Genomic DNA, 21059 nt, shown 5'->3' on the forward strand with positions numbered 1-21059 from the left:
CTCAATCCCTGTTTAAATTACACATTGTTCCTCAAGTCAACAATATTTATGTAATCCAATGGCAATCAATCAGGTCGAAGCATTACCTCTGGTGACCATAACAAACAAATGCACTACAGCGGGAAGCAACAAAATAACATACAATATTGAGTTAGTTAGTGATGTTAAGTCTTCTTTACACCATAGCAGAAAATTGTCTAAATTCCTATCCAGCAGTGCATAGCCATTCAATGTTGAAAAGGACTTACAGTACATTCAGAAAGTATTCAGACCCCTTGACTTTTTCCACATTTTGTTACGTTACAGCATTATCCTAAAATGGATTAAATAGTTTTTTCCCTCATCAATCTACAAACAATACCCCATAATGACAAAGTAAAAACAGGTTTTTAGATTTGTTTGCAAATGTATAAAACAAAAAAAACTGAAATATCACATATACATAAGTATTCAGACCCTTTACTCAGTACTTTGTTGAAGCACCTTTGGCAAAGATTACAGCCTCGAGTCTTCTTGGGTATGACGCTACAAGCTTGGCACACCTGTATTTGGGGAATTTCTCTCATTCTTCTCTGCAGATCCTCTCGAGCGGGCTGCTATGTGCTTTTAGCTGAGGAGTAGCTTCCGTCTGGCCACTACCATAAAGGCCTGATTGGTGGAGTGCTGCAGAGATGGTTGTCCTTCTGGAAGATTCTCCCATCTCCACAGAGGAACTCTAGAACTCTGTCAACTCCCTGACCAAGTCCCTTCTCCCCCGATTGCTCAGTTCGGCAGGGCGGCCAGCTCTAGGAAGAGTCTTGGTTCCCGAGAATTGTGTCTTGACACAATCCTGTCTGGGAGCTCTACGGGCAATTCCTTCGACCTCAAGGCTTGGTTTTTGCTCTGACATGCACTATCATCTGTGGAACCTTAAATAGACAGGTGTGTGCCTTTTCAAATGATGTCCAATCGATTCAATTTACTGCAGGTAAATTTGCTAAAATTTCTTAAAACCTTTTTTTTTGCTTTGTGATTATGGGACATTGTGTATAGATTGATGAGGAAAAAAAGTATTTCATCCATTCTAGAATAAGGTAATAGCTGTAATGTAACAAAATGTGGAAAAAGGGAATGGGTCTGAATACTTTCCGAATACACTTGGTTCCACAAGAGAGGAAGTCACACCGACAGGGTGATGATGACACCATCATCCTGCCCTTGCCACAGCATCTCCCCCTCGAACGCCACCTTCCCATGCCTCTTGACTCTCAGAAGAATCCCCACCACCTTGTCAGAGACGCGTACGTATCTATCAAACAGTTCTCTGAAAGTGACGTGGGTCTTCCCGTCCGGATCTGGGTCGTTCATGGTCCTGGTCTCATAGCACATGTCGGCTATCTCACCGTGGCATGTGCGGCTGTTTGTTTTGGTGTCCTCCTTGGGGCGTCCGTAACCCTCCTCGCCTTTGTGGAGGCGTAGGGACATGGAGTATTCATAGTCAAAGTCCTCACTGAAGGGGTTGAGCTTCTGGTTGACGGTGTTCGTCGAGGACCAGTTCTGCCAGCGGCTTTTCAGATTGCCCACGGCACTGTACTTCTTTGAGAGAGCGTTGATCCTGTTGGCGTCATCCAACTCCTTTGTGCTCCTGTGAAGAACAATCACCCAAAAATTTTACAAAAAAATGAGACAATCATCAATCATTGCAACGTTCATTTCCATTGTAAAGTTCTGAACAAGTGTAGCATTAAACTGTTTTATTTGAGCAACAAATGTGCTATATCAAGTTATTTAGGTGTATTTACAGTATCCCTTACATACTTAGGGGAACGTTTAATGAGGGACCGTCATGCACATGAATGTTAATACAGTCACCATGCTGATACAAAGAACATTGAACTCACACTGAGCTGGAGGGTCTTTTGACCCTCACCCATGACTCAACTTCCCCTTTAGGTGAGATGTCGTCACTGTCCCTCTGCATGGCCTCCCCAGATGACCCAGTGCTGTCTGTCTGTCCAGGTTTAGAGATGTCTGTCCAGGTTTAGAGTTGACTGTCTGTCCAGGTTTAGAGTTGACTGTCCAGGTTTAGAGATGTATGTCTGTCCAGGTTTAGAGATGTCTGTCTGTCCAGGTTTAGAGATGTCTGTCTGTCCAGGTTTAGAGATGTCTGTCTGTCCAGGTTTAGAGATGTCTGTCCAGGTTTAGTGCTGCCTGTCTGTCCAGGTTTAGTGCTGTCTGTCTGTCCAGGTTTAGTGCTGTCTGTCTGTCCAGGTTTAGTGCTGTCTGTCTGTCCAGGTTTAGTGCTGTCTGTCTGTCTGTCCCGGTTTAGTGCTGTCTGTCTGTCTGTCCAGGTTTAGAGATCTCTCTCTGTCCAGGTTTAGAGCTGTCTGTCTGTCCAGGTTCAGTGCTGTCCGTATGTCCAGGTTTAGAGTTGTCCGTCTGTCCAGGTTTAGAGTTGTCTGTCTGTCCAGGTTTATCTTGGCCGCCCTCCGCCTCAAGGATCCTTTTCTCCGCCTCAGAGTACCCACTTCCCTCTGTGTCCACGTGTGCCCATCTCCAAATTCTCGTTACATTCCGCTCCTTCTCCTGCTTCCAGCTGCGGGTCAGTTTCGACACTTTGGAGCACTTTCTGTGGAGTGTGAGCGACCCCCTCTTACTCAGTGTCCTGTCTATCTCCTCCCCTGGCGGTGGAGCCTCCATACAAATGAGCTCAGTCAGAAATGTAGTTCCCACACTCCTCTCCTGAACGCCGCTTGTCACAGTCTTCCCCACCTACTTGGTCTTGATCCGGGACTCCCATATAGAGGCACGAGAGGGGTCTTAATTTTACCCTCCAATTGGGAAGGAGGAGAGTTGCCTTGAGACTCCTGCTTGGTAGCTGAAGTGTTGTTCTGAGCAGCAGGTATGTGGTGGCCAGCAGTGGGATCCTGACAGGGACAAACCTTCTTCTGCCAGGTTCCTAATTTAGTGGTGCTTGGTGTCTTTGGTGGTTCGCCCCAAAGCTCTCTTAGGGGGTCAGGAGCCCAGCTGATAGGCTCCTTGGCCAGCTTGTCTTTGATCTCGGACACCCACTTCTGCCAGCTCCGGGTAAGGTTGGACACCATACAGATGGGCCTCCATACAGTCGTGGCCAAAAGTTTTGAGAATGACACAAATATACATTTTCCCAAAGTTTGCTGCTTCAGTGTCTTTAGATATTTTTGTCAGATGTTACTATGGAATACTGAAGTATGATTACAAGCATTTCATAAGTGTCAAAGGCTTTTATTGACAATTACATGAAGTTGATGCAAAGAGTCAATATTTGTAGTGTTGACCCTTCTTTTTCAAGACCTTTGCAATCCGCCCTGGCATGCTGTCAATTAACTTCTGGGCCACATCCTGACTGATGGCAGCCCATTATTGCATAATCAATGCATGGAGTTTGTCAGAATTTGCGTGTTTCTGTTTGTCCATCTGCCTCTTGAGGATTGACCACAAATTCTCAATGGGATTAAGGTCTGGGGAGTTTCCTGGCCATGGACCCAAAATATCGATGTTTTGTTCCCCGAGCCACTTAGTTATCACTTTTGCCTTATGGCAAGGTGCTCCATCATGCTGGAAAAGGCATTGTTCGTTACCAAACTGTTCCTGGACGGTTGGGAGAAGTTGATCTCGGAGGATGTGTTGGTACCATTCTTTATTCATGGCTGTGTTCTTAGGTAAAATTGTGAGTGAGCCCACTCCCTTGAGAAGCAACCCCACACATGAATGGTCTCAGGATGCTTTACTGTTGGCATGACACAGGACTGATGGTAGAGCTCACCTTGTCTTCTCCGGACAAGCTTTTTTCCTGATGCCCCAAACAATCGCAAAGGGGATTCATCAGAGAAAATGACTTTATCCCAGTCCTCAGAAGACCAATCCCTGTACCTTTTGCCACGACTGTACAAACAGGTTGAATCAACGTGGTTTCCACGTCATAAAAAAACTGATTGGATTGACAAAAAGTCCTCAATGTAAAGAAAATTGGTCATTTTTTCACCCAACTTTTAAGCTAAATCCAATGACGTGACATTTTTTGTTGATTTCACGTTGAATTCATGTTACTTGATAACTCAAAAATATAAATCAAAATGTGATGTTGAAATTATGTCTGTGCCCAGTGGGCAATCAATCAAGTCAAGCTCAGCCTCAAAACAGGAGGACAGTGACAGACAGAAAGACAGTGAGGGTTGGTGCAATACAGTAGGGCGTAATTTGATTCAAAAGCATCTGTTAAAGAGATCACCTGGTCAACCGGTCTCTGCCTGGCCGGTTCCCCTCTCTCCACTGGGATTATCTGCCTCTAACCATATTACAGAGTCCCTGGCTTACTGCTGCTCTTCCATGCCGTCCCTAGGAGGGGTGCGTCACTTGAGTGGGTTGAGTCACTGACGTGATCTTCCTGTCTGGGTTGGCGCCCCCCCCTGGTTTGTGCCGTGGGGGAGATCTTTGTGGGCTATACTCGGCCTTGTCTCAGGATGGTAAGTTGGTGGTTGAAGAAATCCCTCTAGTAGTGTGGGGGCTGTGCTTTGGCAAAATGGATGGGGTCATATACTGCCTGTGTGGGCCTCTCCGGGGGTATCATCGGATGGGGCCACAGTGTCTCCTGACTCCTCCTGTCTCAGCCTCCAGTATTTATGCTGCAGTAGTTTGTGTCGGGGGCTAGGGTCAGTCTGTTATATCTAGAGTACTTCTCCTGTCTTATCTGGTGTCCTGTGTGAATTTAAGTCTGCTCTCTCTAATTCTCTCTTTCTTTCTTTCTCTCTCTCAGAGGACCTGAGCCCTAGGACCATGCCTCAGGACTACCTGGCATGATGACTCCTTGCTGTCCCCAGTCCACCTGGCCGTGCTGCTGCTCCAGTTTCAACTGTTCTGCCAGCGGCTATGGAACCCTGACCTGTTCACCGGACGTGCTACCTGTCCCAGACCTGCTGTTTTCAACTCTCTATAGACAGCAGGAGCGGTAGAGATACTCTTAATGATCGGCTATGAAAAGCCAACTGACATTTACTCCTGAGGTGCTGAGTTGTTGCACCCTCGACAACTACTGTGATTATTATTATTTGACCATGCTGGTCATTTATTAACATTTGAACATCTTGGCCATGTTCTATTATAATCTCCACCCGGCACAGCCAGAAGAGGACTGGCCACCCCTCATAACCTGGTTCCTCTCTAGGTTTCTTCCTAGGTTTTGGCCTTTCTAGGGAGTTTTTCCTAGCCACCATGCTTCTACACCTGCATTGCTTGCTGCACTTTGAGATATCAGCTGATGTAAGAAGGGCTATATAAATACATTGAATTTGATTTGATGATAACCTATAGCACAAACACACACAGGAAAAATATTAGCTTACAGCACATGTCAAATTCTGCTCTAACTTGCATGTTTGCTGCAAGGTTCTATTTTCATAAACACAAAGACTTACTGCATTGCCACTTGTACAGATACATGACATCCACACTGTGCATGCAAATATACTGTGTGGAGTGTGCTGAGGCAAGAAGCTTGGAGCAGCTACAGCTGCACAGAAGTTATTTTTTGGTTCACAGGAACCAGAGGGCTTGTCAAAGACAGAAGGAGACATTTGATCCGGGGACCGAAGGCACACGGACTCTAACCAGGAAATAATGTGATACCTGGGGAAAACAAGGAGCTCCTGCTTACACATGTAGGGTTTAGTCTTGCAATGGACCTGGTAGAGAGATCAGAGTTTACAAACAGGAAGCACTGGCTCTTTTATTGCACCCAGTGCTACAAGACTTTTTATGAGTTTTAGATGCAAACATGTGTATGTATTCAGCTCTCTAGGCATAGCCTAATATGATAGTGTACGTGTGTGTGGATGTTTATGTGAATCTCTCTCTCTCTCTGTGTGTGTGTGTGTGTTAGTCTTGTTGTTTGTATGGGTTCAATTAGAGGGGAGGGATATTTTAATAGAATCTGACCCAAGCATACACAGGCCAGCAGACTGGTGAAAGACAGCTGTTGGCGGTCAGTTACACGGTGTAGATGCGTGAAAGTGAACATGAACAGAGGACTCCTGTATAACTCTCAGGTCATTCCGGATACCAGATAACCTCATAGGCAGGTTAGAGCTCTACCTTATGGACAAATATGTTAATTACCTCTGACTCACATTTATGGGGTATAGTCGATTTATGGGTACGACAGGCCTAAAATAAATGACATAATTCATTTTTGTATTATTTTGGACTTCTAAATAGGTGTCATATTTCAATCACATGGGGGGGGGAATAATCCTTATATTTTATTTTGTAATAAAAAATATTCTGCTCAATTGGATAGAAAGTTTTTACACTTTTTGGGGAGGTTTTTGGCACTTTAGGGCTGGGACTTGTTTTAGGGAAAACTTCTAATATAAAATATACTGTATATTATTATTATTATTATTATTATAAAATATACTGTATATTGGTAGTCAGATTAGGTTGTAGATGAACTTCCACAGACATCTAACAAATGTCTATGTAAAGTTGACACCTTCAACATTTACATTTACATTTAAGTCATTTAGCAGACGCTCTTATCCAGAGCGACTTCAAGAAGCTTTATCAAGACAGTTTAGAGTTAACTAAATTACATTTTTGTGAAAATTGATTGTCTAAAAACATACATTTAAATAAATGAGAACACACCATCCAACAGTATTACTACTGACATCTAGTGACAAAAGTAGGAATGTTTTTTTGCAAATACTTGACAAAACGCCCAAATATCACCAACTATATCAAATGCAACAAGCAACAATTTCAAAGATTTTACTGAGCTATTGTTGATCTAAGGAAATCAGTCAATTTAAATAAATGTTTTAGGCCATACTTTATGGATTTCACATGATGGGAATACAGATATGCATCTGTTGGTCAGAGATATCTTTTTTTAAAGTAGGGGTGAGAATCAGAAAACCTGTCAGTAATCTCAAATAAAATGTTATTGGTCGCATACACATATTTAGCAGATATATTGAGGATGTAGAAAAATGCTTGTTTTCCTAGCTCAAACAATGCAGTAATAAACAGAAAATCTAAAACGCAAAAGAATATATAAGAAATATATGAAGAAATATCTAAATATTAGTATGAGCAATGTCGGAGTCCAGAGTATAAATATATACATTACCGTTCAGGGGTTTGGGGTCACTTAGAAATGTCCTTGTTTTTGAAAGAAAAGCACATTTTTTGTCTATAAAAACATCAAATTGATCAGTGTAGACATTGTTAATGTTATAAATAATAATAATATATGCCATTTAGTAGACGCTTTTATCCAAAGCGAATTACAGTCATGTGTGCATACATTCTACGTATGGGTGGTCCCGGGGATCGAACCCACTACCCTGGCGTTACAAGCGCCATGCTCTACCAACTGAGCTACAAAAGGATGACTATTGTAGCGGCTGGAATATCTACATAGACGTATGGAGGGCTATTATCAGCAACCATCGCTCCTGTGTTCCAATGGCATGTTGTGTTAGCTAAACCAAGTTTATCATTTTAAAAGGCTAATTGATCGTTAGAAACCCCTTTTGCAATTATGTTAGCACAGCTGAAAACTATTGTTCTAATTGAAGAAGTAATAAAATTGGCCTTCTTTAGACTAGTTGAGTCTCTGGAGCATCATCATTTGTGCGTTCGATTACAGGCTCAAAATGGCCAGAAACAAAGCACTTCCTTCTGAAACTCAGCAGTCTATTCTTGTTCTGAGAAATGAAAACTATCCCATGCGAGAAATTGCCAAGAAACTGAAGGCCAGTTTTAACAGTTTTCAGCTGTGCTAACATAATTGCAAAAGGGGTTTCTAACGATCAATTAGCCTTTTAAAATTATAAACTTGTTTAGCTAACACAACATGCCATTGGAACACAGGAGTGATGGTTGCTGATAATGGGCCTCCGTACGCCTATGTAGATATTCCATAAAAAATCATCAGTTTCCAGCTAAAATAGTCATTTACAACATTAACAATGTCTACACTATATTTCTGATCAATTTGATGTTATTTTAATGGACAAAAAGTGATTTTCATTAAAAAACAAGGACATTTCTAAGTGACCTCAAACTTTTGAAAGGTAGTGTATATCTATATCTATATATATATCTATCATGAAGCAGGTTGAGATAATGCCAAGAGTGTGCAAAGCTGTCAATGCAAAGTGTGACAATTTTGAAGAATCTCAAATATAACATAAATATATTTTTTTTACTTTTATGGTTACTACAAGATTCCATATGTGTTATTTCATAGTTTTGATGTCTTCACAATTATTATACAATGTAGAAAATAGTAAAAATAAAGGAAAACCCTTGAATGAGTAGGTGTGTCTAAACTTTTTACTGGTACTGTATGTATGTATGTATGTATGTATGTATGTATGTATGTATGTATGTATGTATGTATGTATGTATGTATGTATGTATGTATGTATGTATGTATGTATGTATGTATGTATGTATGTATGTATGTATGTATGTATGTATGTATGTATGTATGTATGTATGTATGTATGAATAATGGGATGTATAGACGATATGGATAGAATATGTAGTATATCTGAAGAATATTATATGTACAGCAATAGTTAAATATGATAGGCTTTGACCAGAATACAGTAAAGTTCAGGGCATGGTACTAGGCGGGGCCCGGTTAGTGGTGAGTATTTAACAGTACAATGACCTTGAAATGTAAGCTGTTTTTCAGTATCTCAGTCCCAGCTTTGATGCACCTGTACTGACCTCACCTTCTAGATGGTAGCGGGGTGAACAGGCCATTGCTTGGGTGGCTGAGGTCCTTGATTATCTTCTTGGCCTTCCTGTTACACTGGGTGCTGTAGATGTCCTGGAGGGCAGGCAGTGTGCCCCCGGTGATGCGATGAGCAGACCACACCACCCTCTGGTGAGCCCTGCGGTTGCGGACGGTACTGTTGCCATACCAGGCGGTGACAGACCGACAGGATGTTGTCAATGGTGCATCAGTAAAAGTTTGTGAGGGTGGAGCCTTCTGCAGGTAGCCGAGTGGTTATAATGTTAGGCCAGTAACCAAAAGGTTGCTGGAGAATCCCCGAGCTGACAAGGTAAAATTCTGCCCCTGAGCAAGGCTGAAGACATGGATGTTGATTATGGCAGCACCCTGCATCTCTCTGATTCATAGGGGTTTGGTTAAATGCGGAAGACACATTTTAGTTGAAGGCATTCAGTTGTACAACTGACTATTCCCCTTTTCACCACACTGGCTTTGTGGTTGGTCCATTTCAGATTGTCAGTGATGTGTACGCGGAGGAACTTGAAGCTTTTCACCTTCTCCAATGCGGCCTGTCGCTGTGGATGGGGGCATGCTCCCTCTGCTGTCTCCTGAAGATGGGGGCATGCTCCTTTATTTTGTTGACGTTGAGAGAGATGTTGTTTTCCTGGCACCACTCCACCAGGGCCCTCATATCCTCCCTGTAGTCTGTCTCGTCGTCCACACAGTCATGGGTGAACAGGGAGTACGGGAGGGGGCTAAGCATGCACCCTTGTGGGGCCCACGTGTTGAGGATGAGCGTAATGGAGGTGCTGTTGCCTACAGTACCTTCAGAACCTGGGGGCGGCCCATCAGGAAGTCCAGGACCCAGTTGCACAGGGCGGGGTTCAGACCCAGGGCCCGAAGCTTAATGATGAGCTTGGAGGGTACTATGGTGTTGAAGGCTGAGCTGTAGTCAATGAACAGCATTATTACATAGGTATTCCTCTTGTCCATGGGATAGGGCAATGTGGAGTGCGACAGCGATTGCGTTATCTGTGGATCTATTGGGGTGGTGGAGGTGGAGGTGATATGATCCTTAACTAGCCTCTCAAAGCACTTTCTTACTTTCGCTTTCTGGGCTACAGGAACAATCATGGAACATCTTAAAGCAAGTGGGTACAACTGACTAGGATAGAGAGAGATTGAATATGTCTCCAGCCAGCTGGTCTGCGCATGCTCTGAGGACGCGGCTATGGATGCCATCTGTGCCGGCAGCCTTGCAAGGGTTAACGCGCTTAAATGTCTTGCTCACGCAGGCCTGGCTGCTTCGGCGGCACTGTATTTCCCTCGAAGTGTGGTGTGACCACCACTTGCCTCCACACATCTCCTTAACATAGAGTTGATCAGGCTGTTGATTGTGAAATCTTGTCCCACTCCTCTTCATTGGCGTTGCGAAGTTGCTAGATATTGGCTGGAACTAGGGTTGGGCGATATGACGAACATATCAAGGTATTTTTCAAATTTTGGCAGTATATATATTAATATATTTTATATTTTTGAGTAATACAAATTCAAAATTTTCTTTGAGTGTGTGACCCTAGGGGGCAACACATTCATTCCAAGTGATTTCAATGGGTCTTTCTCCATTCGGATTGTTTATTCGAACCCAGAGTCTCTGGTGGCACAGCTATCACTGAATAGAATGATTATTATAATTCTGTATTTAGAATATAATAGTGGACACTTTGATTACAGTATTGTTTGACATGACAACGAATGAAATTGCCAGGGAGGAGTTATTGTGACAGGGTAGGAACCAAAGTGTTGGTGAGTGTTACCTAGGGCTACTTTGGCTATTAATGTAGTTAACATATTCATGATTTGGTTTAGAAGTTACTGTTGCAGATACAACATGCTGATTTAGGCCTACACCATCAGTGGTATCAGGCTGTATAGCTAGCTACATTTGTTCTGACTCATTACATTTATTAGCTAGCTAGACAGCTAACTAGCATTAGCAGCTAACATGATTTAGTGACTTGCTAAGAAAAGACAAGCTAACTTTTTTCAGATATAAGAAACACAAACTAATAGTGGAATTATAGAGTGCTTTTGGATATATATGCAAAGTGGAAACAGCATCGTTGTCATCAACATGGTTGCCTGTGCTGCATTGACCATGCAGACTGAACGCAAGTGTCCCCAGGTTGACCATCAACAAATGCACTCCTTTAGTGACAGAGGGATCTGTTTAACAAACCAAACATTCAAATAGCGTTATAGAAGGTAAAGTAAAAACCCAAACCAGTCCATGCATCATTACCAATATATAGTAAAACAAGGTAGTGGGAACTCGGAACATGCTGTTGTACATGTCGATCTAGAGAATCCCAAACATGCTCAATGGGTGACATGTCTGGTGAGTAAGCAGGCCATGGAAGAATTGGGACATTTTCAGCTTCCCGGAATTGTTCACAGATCCTTGCAGCATGGGACTGTGCTTTATCATGCTGAAACATGGGAACGACAATGGCACGACAATGGGCATCAGAATCTCGTCACGGTATGCATGTGCATTCAAATTGCCATCCATAAAATGCCATTTTATTTGTTGTCCGTATGCCTGCCCATACCATAACCCCACCGCTCTGTTCACAACGGTGACATCAGCAAACCGCCTGCCCATATTACGCCATACACATTGTCTGCCATCTGTCTGGTACAGTTGAAACCGGGATTTATCTGTGAAGAGCACACTTCTCCAGCATGCCAGTGGTCATCAAATGTGAGCATTTGCCCACTGAAGTCGGGTACAACCCACAATTGCAGTAAGGGCAAGACCCTGGTGAGGACGACCAGCATGCAGATGAGCTTCCGTTAGACAGTTTCTGACAGTTTGTGCAGAAATTCTTCAGTTGTGCAAACACACAATTTTGTCAGCTCTCCGGGGAGTTGGTCTCAGACGACCCCCCAGGTGAAGAAGCCAGATGTTGAGGTCCTGGGCTGGCGTGGTTGCACGTGGTCTGCTGTTGTGAGGCCGGTTGGACGTAGTGCCAAAAACAACATTGGAGGCGGCATGCGGTAGAGAAATTCTCTGGCAACATTCCTGCAGTCAACTTGCCAATTGCATGCTCTGTGGCATTGTGTTCTGTGACAAACTGCACATTTTAGAGTGGCATTTTATTGTCCCCCATCACAAGGTGCACCTGTGTAATGATCATGCTGTTTAATCAGGTTCTTGATATGCCACACCTGGATTATCTTGGCAAAGGAGAAATGCTCAATAACAGTGATGTAAACACATTTGTACCAACATTTTAGAGAAATACGCTTCTTGTGCTTACAGAACATTTCTGGGATGTTTTATTTTAGCTCATGAAACATAGGATCAACACTTTACAATTTGTGTTTATATTTTTGTTCAGTATATATTCATCACACCAAGCAGCAGTTGTTAAGTACTGTAAGTTCAGTAAAACACCTCCAGAGGTCCCCACAAGGTCAGTGTTGAGTCTATACAGCTCTGTGGCGCCAGTGGTCAAATAGCCTACGGGAGATTGAATGGGTGAGTGAGGCATGTTGAACTAGAGCTGTAGTTACCTAGCCTGGTCCACCATCGTCTTCTCGCAAGCTTGCATTGTTTCAGAAAGGTGGATCAGGTTAGTGGTTGCCATGTATGTACTCAGACCGGACGCAACCCATCATGCTGCTCGTGCTGTATTATCGCAGACTAATACATTTCACCTCACCACTAGTGCCCCAGCTTCCCATCCATCAGAGTGTGGTAGCCCATAACCAGTGTGGACGAGGGAAACGAGATGGTTTTCATTCTGGCTTCACTCCATAAACTGGAGGTCCAGGTGTAAGTACTATACATTTCTTATTGAAAGTCCATTCCGGTCTGGTCTTTTAGGCCACCTGGACTGGTGGTCCAGACACTGCATCCAGGAAAGCGGAAAGGGGCAGAACAGAGTGAGTGCACCTGCGTTTCCTGGTGCGTATCAAAACTAGAGCTGTTAGTCCTCTGTCTTATTTGCCTTTTATTCCTTAGTGTCAGCAGCTATTCGGCGGGGTTGCTTTGGTTGGCAATCGAGATTAATTGTGCGGTATGAGGATCAAAGTTGGTGGTGAAGCGACCTCTCAGGCACTCTGTGACCCCTGCTGGTGATGCAGATTTTTTGGGGTGCTTCTAATGGATAATACAATGTTCTGTTGTTCTAATCTGCCTCTGATTAACATGACCGTTAACTCAGGGCACTGATAAAACATAACATGGCTAAAAGCATCTATCTTGATTGCCTTGGAATCTTGTGTGCTGTCCTAGATCAAAGTGAGGTGGGCTGTTTTGGGGAATACAGTATAACTCGATGAGCATACAGGATCTGCCTAAGCCAGAATCAGAGGATATTATCAGTCTTTCTTCTCTTGGATGGTACTTTTTTTCCCTACTCAGGATTTATTTGATGAATGAGGTGTCATTTCCCATGCAGACTGCAACACTAACAACATTCAAACATTTTCTGTTGACAAAGTGTCTTTGGAAGTAAACTTGAGTAGTAAACTTGGCATTCATTTCTCCTCATGTTTTTTTTTGATACAACCACACAGCATCCTCTCCTATCTCAACAGTGACCCCAAAGACACAGCCAGACAGCTCCACAAATCTGCCTTGGCCCAGGGACGTAGATGATGTCGGCAAGTCGCTTAAAAACCCACTCTGTAATCCACTAATACTTCCCAAAGACAGAGGCGAAGTGCATTATTCATTGTGTTTGGCCGTCTCGAACGGCCCTCATAAATAAACAGACAGGACATTAAGTTAGCTGTAGTACAGGCCTGGGGTCAGCGTGGGCCGTCCAGGAAGAGGAGGATATCACATATTCCCCTGCATGGAGACTCACAGGATGAATGAGTGGGCTCGTGTAGCCAGATCGCATTAAGGGGCTGGAGCAGAGCTATGGCTCCCTAATTTGAATTTATTGGACATGTCCGTGATAGATTCCCAATTTTAGGGAGGGTGAATAAAGAAAAGGGGGAAGAAGAAAGACATAGAGTTTAAAGAAACATGAGGGTTCAGTGTTTTGAAGAGGCAAAATGATGTTAGATGTTAGGAGGGCCTTCTCAGTAAGGAGTAGCTATAAAAACAAGATAACATTTTGTAATCATTTTTCTTCACACCACGGGGAGGTTTCCAGAACAGAGTTTCATTTAAATCAGGACTAGTCTAATTCTGCTTAAATGAATCCAGATTTAAAAAATAGCTTTCTGAGACGTTGCTTAATTTCAGATGAATTAGTTCTAGACTAGGGTGTCCCAGACTAAGGTAAATAAGGACTAACCAGTTAATCTTTGTGATGCCTAATTAGATTAAAGATGTGCACTTGGTGCTGACCTGAGGATACTTCAAAAACCAGGGATGGGACACATTTGGAGCGAGTCACCTAAACCAAATAATGGATGGAGGTAAAAATACAATTTTCAAAGAATTTCAGTAGCTAGGTTTTCATCTAATTGCTGACAGATTTTCAGATTTTCATGCGAATATATTCTGCTACCGTCCGGCAAACGGTACAAAGCATCGGTTCTTGGACCAACAGGCTCAGAGAAAGCTTCTACCCCAAACCATAAGACTGCTAAAATAACATTTGTACATTTGATTCATTTAATCAGCCTGGTCTCATAGACTAAACATAACATAGTAAATGTAAATCTTGGACACTCAAATTATCTCCATTCTTGTGTATTTTATTTGAATCCTTGTGTTAGTATTTTATTTATATATTTTTTAAACTCTGCATTGTTGGGAAGGGCTCGTAAGCAAGCATTTCACGGTAAAGTCTACACCTGTTGTATCGGGCGCATGTGACAAATACTGTACGATTTGATTTATATTATGGGCTACCTGCTGCAGCAATGTCCGACTGTCTCTCTCTCCTTGAGCAATGGCCCCCTTGTCTTGTACACATTCAGGTGATGCGCGCAAGCACAGACGTGCTGAAGTGTCATTTTGATCCTGGCTGATATTTTAATTTCTATTTGATTGATAAAATATTTAAACTCACCAAAGGCAGCTTGAAAGTAGATCAATTTGTCTCTAGCCTCTTTTAACCAATAACATTTGTCGGAGGGGTCTGAAAACTCTCAAAATATAGCGACAAAGTTGGCAGCAGATTTTCATCCTGCATCGGAAAAATGCAAATTCTACCACCCAACGTAACCCAAAGCCCGGCAGATGGTGATATCGAGTCGTTTAATCTTGCCATCCAAAGGGAATGTATGCAGCAGACTATACACATGTATCCTCCATGGACGGTTCATACGTAAAACATTCTCGAGAAAGTGGGAAAGAAATGGGGAAAAAAGGCTTACTTTCTTAATTATTTTTTTTTCACCATAATGCTACAGGGCTAATAGTGCTGAGCGATTAGTGCTTTTTGAGGTCTCATGATGGGAGTGCCCATTACTGTTTATCCCTTATTCACATTACTTTATTTTAATAAAACATTTCAGTTGCAAGGTATATTACTTTTGTTTTATTTGATGACTTTATTATTTCATTCCAAGTCATCATCTAATCTAGACAGCTGCCTATGCTGTCAGACAAAATCACAATTTGAGTAGTTCTTCAAAGTAAATAAGACATACTTTTATGACTGCTGAATACCAAATGTCAATCACTGAGATCATGTATTTTTCGGTAAAGATGCCTCGCAAAGTAACTGCTCTCTATCCCTGCTCTCTTCTCTCCCTCTCCTTGTCTGCCCCACACCAGACAAGTAGGTGTGCAATGGATTATGGTCAGTGTAGTTATTTACCTGCATGAAACTATGTAGAATATTGGCCTGTTGGAAACTATAAATCCCTACTACATTGCACAGTTCAGGATTGATCTGATTTGTCGCTAGAGAAATTGTACATTGAGCTCACAGATAACAAACCGAACTAAATGGAATTCAAAGACTGCAACCAATGTTGGTCAATTAGTTGTAATCACTCAACACTAGTGACTAATGCTAATCCCAGATGCTGCATATAGCATTCAGCATTGTGGTGGAAAATGGTGTTTCATAAAGAAAGTAAGCATATTTTCCCTGTTTTAATAACCTAACGTAGCAGGCATAGAAATAAAATGTCTGAGCGGAGTTCGTACTTCAGTTTTTTTAATGGAAACGGAAGTTAAGTTGACAATAGAAACAGGTCATCGGTTCTAACAGTCATCTCGCACCGATCTAGGCCTGTGCAGGCTGTCAAAGGCACTCCATTTGATTTAAAAAAAAAATATTTGTTGACAAAAATGAAACTACTTAAGACATTGGCTTGAATTATTTTTTTATTGTTGAATTTTACCCCTTTTTCGTGGTATCCAATTGTTGTAGTAGCTACTATCTTGTCTCATCGCTACAACTCCTATACGGGCTTGGGAGAGACGAAGGTTGAAAGTCATGCGTCCTCCGATACACAACCCAACCAAGCTGCACTGCTTCTTAACACAGCGTGCATCCAACCCGGAAGCCAGCCGCACCAATGTGTAGAAGGAAACAAACCTGGAAACCTTGGTTAGCGCGCACTGCCCCCGGCCCGCCACCGGAGTGGCGGGCCGGGGGCTCGCCTCCCTACCACTGAGGAAGTACAGCTCCCGCTCAGCCCAGTCAAAACTGTTCGCTGCTCTGGCCCCCCAATGGTGGAACAAACTCCCTCATGACGCCAGGACAGCGGAGTCAATCACCACCTTCCGGAGACACCTGAAACCCCACCTCTTTAAGGAATACCTAGGATAGGATAAGTAATCCCTCTCACCCCCCCCCCCCTTTAAGATTTAGATGCACTATTGTAAAGTGACTGTTCCACTGGATGTCATAAGGTGAATGCACCAATTTGTAAGTCGCTCTGGATAAGAGCGTCTGCTAAATGACTTAAATGTAATGTAAATGGAGTCGCTGGTGCGCGATGAGACAAGGATATCCCTACCGGCCAAACCCTACGCTAGGCCAATTGTGCATCACCCCACAGACCTCCCGGTCACCGCAGGTTATGACAGATCCTGAGCTCAAATCCAGAGTCTCTGGTGGCACAGCTGGCGCTGCAGTACAGCACCCTTAACCACTGCGCCACCCAGGAGGCCCTGGCTTGAATTCTTGTTAGGTTGTTATGCATTTAGATTTCAAGAAAATGAACAACTAAGGAATAATTGTTTACTTCTCTCATTGACTTCTTAAACCTCAGCCTGATCTGTTTGGTGTGTTTTGCAAGCGTTCCCGGAAATCTCGCAATGTTGTGCCTCTAGGTTTAGAAACTTTGTGCTAGGGAGGTACTCAGATCTAGACTCATTCCGGAGAAGAAACTAACATCCATGGTCCATGGGCATGGCGTAGCGCTTGGCCGGCGCAATAAATGTGGGTATCATTCAAATGATAGCCCACCCTCAATATTTATTTGAAATTTGCATGAAGCTCATCACTGTGCACATAACCACAATAAGTTATTAAATAAATTATGAAGTTCATCCTAACTCATTGTGGTTGTGGATGTATTGGTTGTATTAGACTACAACATTATTGTCTGACTCCAACTTTACTGCGACATGATGGTTTTTCTATGAATATTTGGCAATAAAAGCATGTCTATTGCTATTGTCACAATCAATTCTACAGACAAAAAATATATCCCACCTTATCTAGCATATGTTGTTTTGTCGACAAAAGCTAGATTTTCAACCAAATGGATGACAGATTTACATATTCTAAAATCCGCATAACAACAATATATGCACATTTTACATATTGTTTGCGTATTGTTGCAGATAAAAGTCACTGCGTAATGACACTGCACATAATATAAATACTTCTGCAGTTCAATTCACATTGAATAATAAATACAAGTTAAAGATGCACATCAATTTCCTGGTTGCAAAAATGTCAGTTTATGTGACAAAACAAGCAAGCAAGAAAGTAATTGTACCATTTTAACCGTGAAATATCTTTTCCATAACCACAAATATTGTATTTTCAGCTGTTTGAATATGGTGTACAAAACCAAAAGTAAAAGAAGCAAAAAATGATGCACGTTGTCACACCCTGGCCTTAGTATTCTGTGTTTTCTTTATTATGTTGGTTAGGCCAGGGTGTGACAGTTGAGTGTTCTAGGTAAATCTATGGTTGCCTGGAGTGGTTCTCAATCAGAGGCAGGTGTTTATCGTTGTCTCTGATTGGGAACCATATTTAGGCAGCCATATTCTTTAGGTATTTTGTGGGTGATTGTTCCTGTCTATGTGTTTTGCACCAGTTAGGACTGTTTTGGTTTTTCCACGTTTTCTTACTTTGTATAGTGTTCACATTTTCATCTTTCATTAATGATGTTTATAAATAACCACGCTGCATTTTGGTCCTCCTCTCCTTCCCATGGAAGAAAACCGTTACAGAATCACCCAATCCCCTATGGAGATTGCATGGTTGTGAGCTCAATTGTATACAACTGTCAGCAACGGGTGTGGCTGAAAAACCAATTCCATTAATTTGAAGGGGTGTCCACATTTGTGTATATAGTATATAAGAAAGTTCAGGAAGTATTGGTTAATTATACTGTATATATTTTTACATGTATTTAACCTCTTATTTTTTGCACTCAACAGTTTCTATATACACAGTACCAGTCCAAAGTTTGGACACACCTACTCATTCAAGGGTTTTTCTTTATTTTTACTATTTTCTACATTGTAGAATAAAAGTGAATACATCAAAACTATTAAATAACACATGGAATCATGTAGTAACCAAAAAAGTTAAACAAATCAAAATATATTATATAGTTGAGATTCTTCAAAGTAGTCACCCTTTGCCTTGACAGCTTTGCACACTCTTGGCATTCTCTCAGCCAGTTTCACCTGGAAGGCTTTTCCAGCAGTCTTGAAAGAGTTCCCACATATGCTGAGCATTCTGCGGTCCAACTCTTCCCAAACCATCTCATTTGGGTTGAGGTCGGGTGCTTGTGGAGGCTAGGTCATCTGATACAGCATTCCATCACTCTTCTTCTTGGTCAAATAGACCTTACACAGCCTGGGGGTGTTCGGTCATTGTGCTGTTGAAAAACAAATGATAGTCCCACTAACCGCAAACCAGATGGAATGGCGTATAGCTGAAGAATGCTGTGGTAGCTATCCTGGTTATGTGTGCCTTGAATTCTAAATAAATCACTGACAGTGTCACCAGCAAAGCACCCCCACACCATCACACCTCCTCCATGCTTCACGGTGGCAACCACACTTGCAGATCATCCGTTCCCCTACTCTGTGTCTCACAAAGACACAGCGGTTGGAACCAAAATTCTCAAATTTGTACATCAAACCAAAGTACAGATTTGAAACCAGTCAAATATCCATTGCTTGTGTTTCTTGGCCCAAGCAAGTCTCTTCTTATTATTGGTGTCCTTTAGTAGTGGTTTCTTTGCAGCAATTTGACCACGAATTCCTGATTCACATTGTCTCCTCTGAACAGTTGATGTTGAGATGTGTCTGTTACTTGAGCATTTACTTGGGCTGCAATCTGAGGCTGGTAACTCTAATGAGCTTATCCTCTGCAGCAGTGGTAACTCTCGGTCTTCCTTTCCTGTGGTGGTCCTCATGATAGCCAGTTTCATCATAGTGCTTGATGGTTTTTGCGACTGCACTTGAAGAAACTGTGTAAATATTTGTATGGACATAATAAGATTCAACAATTGAGACTTAAACTGAACAAGTTTCACAGACATGTGACTAACACATATTGAATAATGTGTCCCTGAACAAAGGGGGGTCAAAATCAAAAGTAACAGTCAGTATCTGGTGTGGCCACCAGCTGCATTAAGTACTGCAGTGTATCTCCTCCTCGTGGACTGCACCAGATTGGCCAGTTCTTGCTGTGAGATGTTACCCCACTCTTCCACCACGGCACCTGCAAGTTCCAGTTTCTGGGGGGAATGACCCTAGCTGTTATGCAGGTGAATGAGGACCCAAAAGCGACTTGGCGAAAACAGAGTCTTTAATCCAGTAAAGGAAATATGCAATACTCCTAGACAAATCGGAGCGGTAAACAAAGCATAAAGAACAATTCCACTCGTAATGACGAGGACAGACTGGAGACTCGACCATAAACTGTAGGTTGCCTCGGGAAGGCACTGACCGTAGCAGACTCAGACACCTGCTCACCACGCAGCATCTGAGGAAAACACGACACGACAGGGCGAGACAAAGACACAGCACGGTGAACAATATACAAGGATCCGACAGGACAGAAACGGAAGACAAGGGGAGAAATAGGGACTCTAATCAGGGGAAAAGATAGGGAACAGGTGTGGAAAGACTAAATGATTGATTAGGGGAATAGGAACAGCTGGGAGCAGGAACGGAACGATAGAGAGAAGAGAGAGAGGGAGGGAGAGAGAAAAAAGGGAACGAACCTAAAAAGACCAGCAGGGGGAAAACGAACAGAAGGGAAAGCAAAATGACAAGACAATATAAGACAAAACATGACACTAGCCCTCATCATCCGATCCAACAGGACCCAGACATGCTCAATGAGATTGAGATCCGGGCTCTTCGCTGACCATAGCAGAACACGGACATTCCTGTCTTGTAGGAAATCATGCACGAACGAGCAGTATGGCTGGTGGCATTGTCATGCTGGAGGGTCATGTCAGGATGAGCCTGAAGGAAGGGTACCACTTGAGGGAGGAGGATGTCTTCCCTGTAACACACAGCGTTGAGACGACAAGCTCACTCCACCTCCAAATCGATCCCGCTCCAGAGTACAGGCCTCGGTGTAATGCTCATTCCTTCGACAATAAATGCGAATCCGACCAAACTGCGACTTTTTTCCAGTCCTGTCTGGTCCAGCGATGGTGGGTTTGTGCCCATACTCAACATTGTTGCCGGTGATGTCTGGTGAGGACCTGCCTTACAACAGGACTAAGCCCCAGTCCAGCCTCTCTCAGCCTATTGCAGACAGTCTGTGCACTGATGGAGGGATTGTGCGTTCCTGGTGTAACTCGGGCAGTTGTTGTTGCCATCCTGTACCTGTCCCGCAGGTGTGATGTTTGGATGTACAGATCCTGTGCAGGTGTGGTCTTACATGTGGTCTGCCACTGTGAGGACGATCAGCTGTCCGTCCTGTCTCCCTGTAGCGTTGTCTTAGGCGTCTCACAGTATGGGCATAGCAATTTATTGCCCTGGCCACATCTGCAGTCCCCATGCCTCCTTGCAGCATGCCTAAGGCACGTTCACACAGATGAGCAGGGACCCTGGGCATCATTTTTTGTGTGTTTTTCAGAGTCAGTAGAACAG

The 21059-nt window shown here is 42.9% G+C and overlaps 1 protein-coding gene across 1 annotated transcript; it reads right to left on the reverse strand.

Annotated features, from left to right (window-relative positions):
- Nucleotides 1-1158: 1158 nt before the first annotated feature.
- On the reverse strand, nt 1159-3083 carry LOC124012191 (actin-binding Rho-activating protein-like). The gene is made up of 4 exons (XM_046325671.1): nt 2756-3083; nt 2551-2660; nt 1881-1990; nt 1159-1624 (listed from the first exon to the last, which is right to left on the reverse strand). The coding sequence occupies exons 1-4, from the start codon at nt 3081-3083 to the stop codon at nt 1159-1161; spliced, it is 1014 nt and encodes a 337-aa protein (XP_046181627.1).
- Between the last annotated feature and the right edge of the window lie 17976 nt (nt 3084-21059).

Source organism: Oncorhynchus gorbuscha, linkage group LG24 (assembly GCF_021184085.1).
Source record: "Oncorhynchus gorbuscha isolate QuinsamMale2020 ecotype Even-year linkage group LG24, OgorEven_v1.0, whole genome shotgun sequence".
NCBI lineage: Eukaryota > Metazoa > Chordata > Actinopteri > Salmoniformes > Salmonidae > Oncorhynchus > Oncorhynchus gorbuscha.

What these genes read in the sequence shown, in the direction of transcription:
- LOC124012191 (XM_046325671.1), bottom strand. Translation starts at nt 3,083, where the DNA reads ATGGTGTCCAACCTTACCCGGAGCTGGCAGAAGTGGGTGTCCGAGATC. An exon ending in AGCAGGAGAAGGAGCGGAAT is followed by an intron (nt 1,991 to 2,550) that starts GTAACGAGAATT and finishes AAACCTGGACAG; the next exon opens with ACAGACAGCACTGGGTCATC. An exon ending in AAAAGACCCTCCAGCTCAGT is followed by an intron (nt 1,625 to 1,880) that starts GTGAGTTCAATG and finishes TGTTCTTCACAG; the next exon opens with GAGCACAAAGGAGTTGGATG.